General features: G+C 33.0%; 1 protein-coding gene across 1 annotated transcript; it reads left to right on the top strand.

Moving 5' to 3' along the window:
• Nucleotides 1-2,485: 2,485 nt before the first annotated feature.
• LOC116115803 (protein SODIUM POTASSIUM ROOT DEFECTIVE 1) lies at nt 2,486-4,288 on the top strand. Its single transcript, XM_031401941.1, has 3 exons — nt 2,486-3,347; nt 3,486-3,561; nt 3,829-4,288. Exons 1-3 carry the CDS (start codon nt 2,697-2,699, stop codon nt 4,005-4,007), a joined length of 906 nt encoding a protein of 301 aa, XP_031257801.1. The 5' UTR covers nt 2,486-2,696; the 3' UTR covers nt 4,008-4,288.
• Nucleotides 4,289-7,361: the final 3,073 nt, after the last annotated feature.

The raw sequence follows: 7,361 nt of genomic DNA on the forward strand, positions 1-7,361 counted from the left end.
TGAGTCGAGTAACTCTAATAATCCCATGATTTAAGTTCAATCATTGTACAAAAAACTCGATTAAGCTTGACTAAAACTCGAAAAACTTGATTAAAAATGAATTAAACAAGCTCGAATTCGAGGTACTGAGTTTAAGTTCAAACTCGATTCATCAGACTTGACCAGACTCGAACTTGATATTGTAGTAACCGAGTCAAGTTTGAGTACCCACATACTCCATTTGACTCGACCCAATAAATAGAGATATCAGTGAGATTGACCAGAAATTTTGACGGCCTTTATCACCATAATAGTTATATAATTTATAATCTATAAAAGGGAAAAAGTAAGTCAAAAACTTCATAAAGAAAAAGAGAGAGAACCCATTTATACTTCCTAAACAAAACCCCCACAACCACTTGATTGATCTATATTTATTGATAAAAAAAAAAAATGTTGGGTAGAGATGCATTGGACACTTTGATTGGTCCTAGGGTTGGGATGGAATGTAAAGTAGGAAAAGGAAAAAAAAGAAAAAAAAAGAGAAGAACAAAGCCAAAATAATTAAGCATCTGATTCCATTGTTAATGTGAAGAAGAGAATTCTTCCAGTTAATGGAAGATAAAGAAAGTGGCTTTGTGTCTCATCCAGAAAATTCTTTTTTCTTTAATTTTTCAGAACATGTTGAAAGAACTTAAAATTATTCCAATTGGTATTCTACTATCTGTCAGCATATGTTCTATTAGAATCCAGCCACAGTTCTTCATCAATAATTTTTTTTCTAGAAAACTTTTTCAAGATATTATCTTTCAATGTATTAAAGATGTTTTTATAGCAATGTGGGGTTTATTTCCTTTTGATTTCTTATGCTTGGATTGAATGATATTATTCAGGGACCACGAGGTTTTAATCTTCCACAACCACCCCATCAATGGTGAAATTAAAGCCATGGAGAAATTTCATTTTCTGCTACAGTATGCGGTATGCACATGATCAATAATAAATCTTATTATTATCTCCAGTGTAAAACTACACCAACTTCAAACACTCATCAAACAACCACCCCATCAATGGTGAAATTAAAGCCATGGAGAAATTTCATTTTCTGCTACAGTATGCAGCATGCACATGATCACTAATAAATCTTATAATTATCTCCAGTGTAAAACTACACCAACTTCAAGCACTCATCAATATCTGCTGGGTACTTGGAACATAATTAACTTAAAACATTTTTAGTTCAAATAGTAATTAATTCAGATTTATTGGAATTAGCCTAAACAGATTGGCAACAACATACATACATACATAATTAATGCCAATGCCTTTTAACTCTTTCTAATTATATGGCCATATGGTGGCTGATTATTTTACCGTTGGTCTGTCTCATTCTGACCCTTTTGTTTTGTGTTGTAAAATTGAATTCATCGACAATCTGCAGTGATGCAGGGCACATCCAACTGGCCACAGAGCACACGTTAATATGCAGTAATATTAAAAATTATAGGATACGACAATGGATGAATTTTGTTTTGGCATGTATATAGATATATAGTTTTATAAATCAGGCCAACGCATCTTTTAGAATCTCGCATCACCTGCAATCTTATCTAATCCACGAATCGTCCCATTGTATTGTATATCTAAATATTAATTTTATCCTTTTGGTTTCCCCAGAAGTTTGAGCATTTTACAGCTCTTGTTCATCCTCTTATTCCAGCACGCTTGCGAAGAAACAATTTTAAAACCTTTTTTTTTACTTTTTGGTGATAGGAAGTGTCTGAATCAACTTATGCGTACCTTAACTAGTCTTTTGGGATCCTGAAATAAACGACTTAACTAGTCTTTTGGGATCCTGAAATAAACGACCAGATAAATCATTTCGATGGCCACCTTCTTAGTCAAGTACTATTATTTAAAGTTCTATAAGATTTGGGTCCCAATTTCGATCATATATAAGAAGTACTAAACCTCTCACATTTGATAATTAATAATTGACCCACAAAAGTATATATTTCATACATATCCAATACATAGTTATATAACCATTTTTTTTAAATATATTAATACTTTTTTCTTCTAATGTTGCCCCATTTGGTGTAACAACCGCCATAGAGAAATACAACATATAGTTTTTATCATCAAAAAATAAAAAAGAAAACAACATTTTACCTAGCTACTACCATATATACCATTTTTTCATCCATTAAAGCCATAGAAAAGTTGTTGTATCTCATAAAGATCACATAAATACTGTTTGGCCCTGCACGTATAAGATACTTTCACTTTCTTTTCTCTATCTTTTTCCTTTTGCAAACTTTTTGTATTTTAATATCTCAATTTTCTATCAATTCTAGGACCCTTCTTAGTAATGTTTTAAATTTATTATAAGAATTAAAGTATGTATATTTATATTTGAACTAAGTTTCAGATGATTAAGTAAAAATTATTAGGTCCCCTCCTACCTTATATATATATATTCATTCCATGATCATAATATTTCTTGTTGTATTTACTTTTTTATGTGCATGTGTAATTAATTTCTTCAAACTCACTTTCCTCTCTATCTGTCACAAGAGATCAATTGGCTCAAAGCATAAAGTCAGAGCAACCAACTTTATTTCGAAACTTCTTCTTTCTTTTTCTCTTTCTCTTTCATGGAGATTCTATAAACCACTACTTATCTCTTTGCATGTTTTGTTCAACATTATTCAAAGATGAAAGGAATAGATATCTTCTGTGCATCTCAAGCTTCAACCGCCATTTGTTTAAGCATGGATCAAGCGTCTTCCTCCTCCCCATCTTCTTGCTCCATTCTCCTCGGCGGCCGCGCCATCGACCGCCATAACCCCATCATCGGAGATGGAAGAAGATTCACCAAAGGTCTCCCCACCGCCCCTTGTTCTTCTCACCCACTGCCTATCAATCCCAAACCTTACCACCAACTTCAAAAGACTAGAAAAACTTCTTCCAATAAGTCATCATCAACTGATCAAACCAAGAAACATTCAAGTGATCAAAAGAAGAAGACTTCATCCAAGTCATCCGATGTCACTAAAAAGACCAGCTCTTCTAAGGGAAGTGATACTGCAGATTGCAAGAACAAAAGTTTAGATAAGATTATCGACGTTAAAAAGAAGGGATGTGTTAAGCCACAGGGTGATTTATTCACCCCTCCTGGCTCGTCGAGATATCTCTTGAGCGACGCAGCTTTCTTGGATGGGTTGTCGGATTATGACCCGGTTTTGGCATTGGTTCCCGTTGAACCCAACAAGAAGCCTCTGCAGACTGTTAAACAAGATGATGAATCCACTGCTCCCAAACTCTCCTCATCATCATCTCGCTCTGAAAAGCCTTCTTCAAACCAGGTGGTTTTTTTTTTTTTTTTTTTAAAGAAAAAACATTTTCTGACAAATTATTTCTGGTCGTGAGTAATCTGGGTTACTGTAACGATAATTAAAGTGATGAATGGTGCAATTTAATAACTTCAATCAATTTGTTTGCAGGTTGTAGTTTTGAGAGTGTCATTGCATTGTAAAGGCTGTGCCGGAAAAGTAAGGAAACATCTATCCAGAATGAAAGGTATGAATTCATATGACTTATCGTATCCTTTTTATTTTTGTCTTTTGGAAACATCATAAATTTCAGAACTGCCACTTTTGTTTCTGGGGCCTATCCCCTCTGGCACACAAGATTAGGTGTTCTCAGCTAATAATTCATCGTACTGTCCAAGACCTCAATCTTCCTAACAATCTTGTTATTAAAGTTAATTAACGTCTATAAACTCAAGAAAATTCAGATTTAGGAAATTAAGGATTCAAATTCATATAGTTGTTACTATGTTCACAGGTGTGACGTCGTTCAACGTAGATTTTGCGGCGAAGAAGGTGACAATTGTTGGAGATATAACCCCCTTGAGTGTCTTGGCGAGCGTTTCAAAGGTGAAGAATGCGCAATTTTGGCCAGCTGCCCCGCCCCCAGATTCATCCGCAGTCACCTCTGCTAATAATCAAGAAGTCAAGAAATAAAATTAAGAGGTACCACTGTAAATGTAAATTATGGAGTGTTAATTAGGATGGGGATGAGGCCGAATCAGAATCTTTGTTGCTTAGATAAAGAAAGTAGAGAAAATCTAAGGGGGTCATCAATGGTTTTCTTTTAATTACCGGTTTTGCTCTGAGACCACTACTGTAGTTTATATTATTAATTCTGAAGAAAAGCTTGGAATCTTTTAGACATTATTATGAAATATCAGAACTCTAATGGAAAAGGGCCATTGCGGTTTCCTATAACATGGTATTATTTAAAAGTTTTTCACCTGGATGCCCTGGAACATGTTGTTTAGAAAATGGCAAAACGTTAATTATTGGTTCAAGATCATGTTAATTCTAAAGTATTTTACATGGTCTCCGAAATATGCTGGGAACAGGGCATCCAGGTAAAGCCATCAATAGGTTTAATTGTGTCCTGGAAACCTTCAATTCAAAGGTAGAAAGAAAAAAAAAAGTATCTGATTCTGTCAGGTCAGGACCTACTTCTTTTTGCTTCCACTAAAAACTGTGACTCTTTTTACAAGACAAGTGTTAGCAAAATGAAGCATCGAATAGCTGATTGGAAAGTTTAAGCCATAATAGTTTCCATTTGGGTGGCTAGTTCACCAAGAAAGAAAAGTAGCTTAACATCATTAATCTCAGTATTTTCTTATTAATTACTCACCACTTTACTGAACCTTTTGATTAAGGAACACCCCATGGCATTGAACAATATTGGCTCTCCCACTAATCTGTCTACTCATCATCTTTTATAAAAATGTCCATCTTTGCTTTTAGCAAAATGATGAAGCTTCCTGAAAGTGTAAAATGGAAGGTTACGTCAGCTACTTGAAGGTCTGAAAAAAATGAATGCATAAAATGTTCATATTATTTAATTTAGAATTCGTATATAACTGATTATTTTAACAAGGAAAGATAGAAAATTTAAGTGCTTTTACCAGCTAGTATTCTTGGCACTTCTTGAGGGGTGATCCCTTTCACCCTTTGTACCAATTAAATTGATGTTGACTAATACGGAGGTTGCACATGGCACAAATTAACGGCAAGAGTCTAATTCTAATAAGAAGACAAGAAAAAAAACAGGATTAGTTGAAGTGCACGCTAAATTGGTCGGACACCCAAATCACAAAAGAAAAAAAAAAAAAAGGGGCCACTTTAACTGGATTTTAGAGGAGGAGACAAGTGAGCAGAAGTTCCCTCAACTGAAGTAAATTTTTAGATCAATATTGGGAGTAAAAAGGATTAAAAAAAAAAAACGAGGGGCCACTTTAACTGGTTTTTAGAGGAAGAGATCAGTGAGCAACTGCCCGTAAATTTTTGGATAATATATTGGGAGTAAAAATGATTGTGTAAACAGTTAAATTTAAGGAGTTTATCCCTAGAAACAAGAAAGAGATTAAGATAAAAACAAATCTTTTGGAAATAAAATAAGCTCTACCAGTAACCTATATTTACTGTTTTCTCAATAAGTAAGATAAATATGCTAGGCAAACCCATCAACACTTCTTATTATGTTTTGACGCTAATAATATGATGTAGCGTGGGATAGCATAACAGAAGGCAGGTAGCATCAAAGTAGCATTGGATAAGCATAAATCAACAGATAAACATCATTGTAGCATGGGATGACTTTTCTTTCATTTTAATTTTTTTTATTCTAAGTTATCATTTTCATTTTTATCATTATCAGACAGACTATTTTAATTTTTGTTATTATCAAGTAGTTAAAGTTATGATAATAAACAGTCCCTAAGAGCCAGTGGCGGATTTACTTAATGACGAGTGGGGATCACGGCCCCCACTCAAACTTTAAAAAACTTTAGATTACATAAATATTTATATTTAGTTGCATTTTACCCCCTATAAGACTTTGACATTTTGCCCCCACAAATTTTTTTGTTTATTTTTTACCCCCATCGAGTGAAATTTCTGGATCCGTCACTACTAAGAGCTATGTAATAAGTATCCCTTATTTGAATAAACAATTGTTATTTTTACACTCAGTGTTTGAAATAGTCTAAAGTTATTTTGCTACTACAAATATCCTGTTTTGTAGCATTTTTTACTTCAACGAATCTCTTCCGCTACGCCATTAAAAAAAATACGATCAAGACAATATAAATAAAATAAAATAATTTAGAGACATCATCAAAAGACGTATATCTTTGACCTAAATGAGCTTCAATTGTCCCATTAACCGGCTGTGCTTAAAATACCTTCACTAGTTCTTCTAGTAAGCTGATAAAAAATGTTTAACTCTCATCGATTTAACATGAAAACGAATACTAATCCTTTAGCTTTAGGACACATTTCTATATGTATGATAAATATATTAAAACTTTTGGGTATATTACTCAAGAAGTTATAAATTCGATTCACCTCGACTATTAAACCGATAGTTTTAGGGTCTCGAAAGATTAGTTAAGGTGTGTACAAGTTAACCGGGACAACCCCAATCATTAAAAAAAAAAAAAAGAATTGAAGAATATGCCATGTCTATTATAATTCCTAGCGAGAAATCTGAGTTAGAGTAAATGTTTATATATTATGTTCTTCAATCCCATTTACGGCACCAGGGCTCGATTAATATTTTATCCCATCAGACTGATGAATTATAGTTTCTTTTACATATACATTTACATCCATTTGGGAACATTTGTAAGAAATTATTTTATTCAATGATATATTGATATATATATATATATATATATATAAAAACTTGAATCTGACAATATATCGCACAATAACGAAGTGTGGTATTAATTTGAAAAGGCTTAATTTAAAGTCCTATAATATTGTTAAGCCTTACTTTGATACCATTTAAGATCAAAATTCAAAAATTGAAAATTTTGTTCCCCAAAACTAACAGCTTTTTGCTTGTGTTTCGGACGAAATATAAAAAATGCTTGGGCTGAAGAGCAATTAAAACAAGAAATGAAGAAAATTTTGCATGATGTTGCATGGACACCCACGTTTCAGAATCTCCGTAAATATTAGTTACCACATCCAAACTCAACTGCCACTAATTTAAGTTGTTATAGTCAAAGATAACTACAAAATTTACAGATTATTATTATTATTATTATTTCAAATTTCAAATTTTAATTTAGTAGAACTCTAATCGAAACAGAATTTTGGATAGTCACCATCTCTTTTTGTTTCTGTTGTCTTCACTCATTCAACTTGTCTTCAATTTAATTTTCTTCACAGTTTCTTTTAATTTTCTTCCTACAACATTGTCTTCCCTCGATTATTTTTTATTTTCCTTAATAAATTTCTTGTCTTCCTCAATTGTTTCCAAGATTTTGTAGGGTTCCTGTCTTTCTTTAT

Source organism: Pistacia vera, unplaced genomic scaffold, assembly GCF_008641045.1.
Source record: "Pistacia vera cultivar Batoury unplaced genomic scaffold, PisVer_v2 Contig754, whole genome shotgun sequence".
Taxonomy (NCBI): domain Eukaryota; kingdom Viridiplantae; phylum Streptophyta; class Magnoliopsida; order Sapindales; family Anacardiaceae; genus Pistacia; species Pistacia vera.

What these genes read in the sequence shown, in the direction of transcription:
- LOC116115803 (XM_031401941.1), top strand. Translation starts at nt 2,697, where the DNA reads ATGAAAGGAATAGATATCTTCTGTGCATCTCAAGCTTCAACCGCCATT. An exon ending in AAAAGCCTTCTTCAAACCAG is followed by an intron (nt 3,348 to 3,485) that starts GTGGTTTTTTTT and finishes ATTTGTTTGCAG; the next exon opens with GTTGTAGTTTTGAGAGTGTC. An exon ending in ACATCTATCCAGAATGAAAG is followed by an intron (nt 3,562 to 3,828) that starts GTATGAATTCAT and finishes CTATGTTCACAG; the next exon opens with GTGTGACGTCGTTCAACGTA.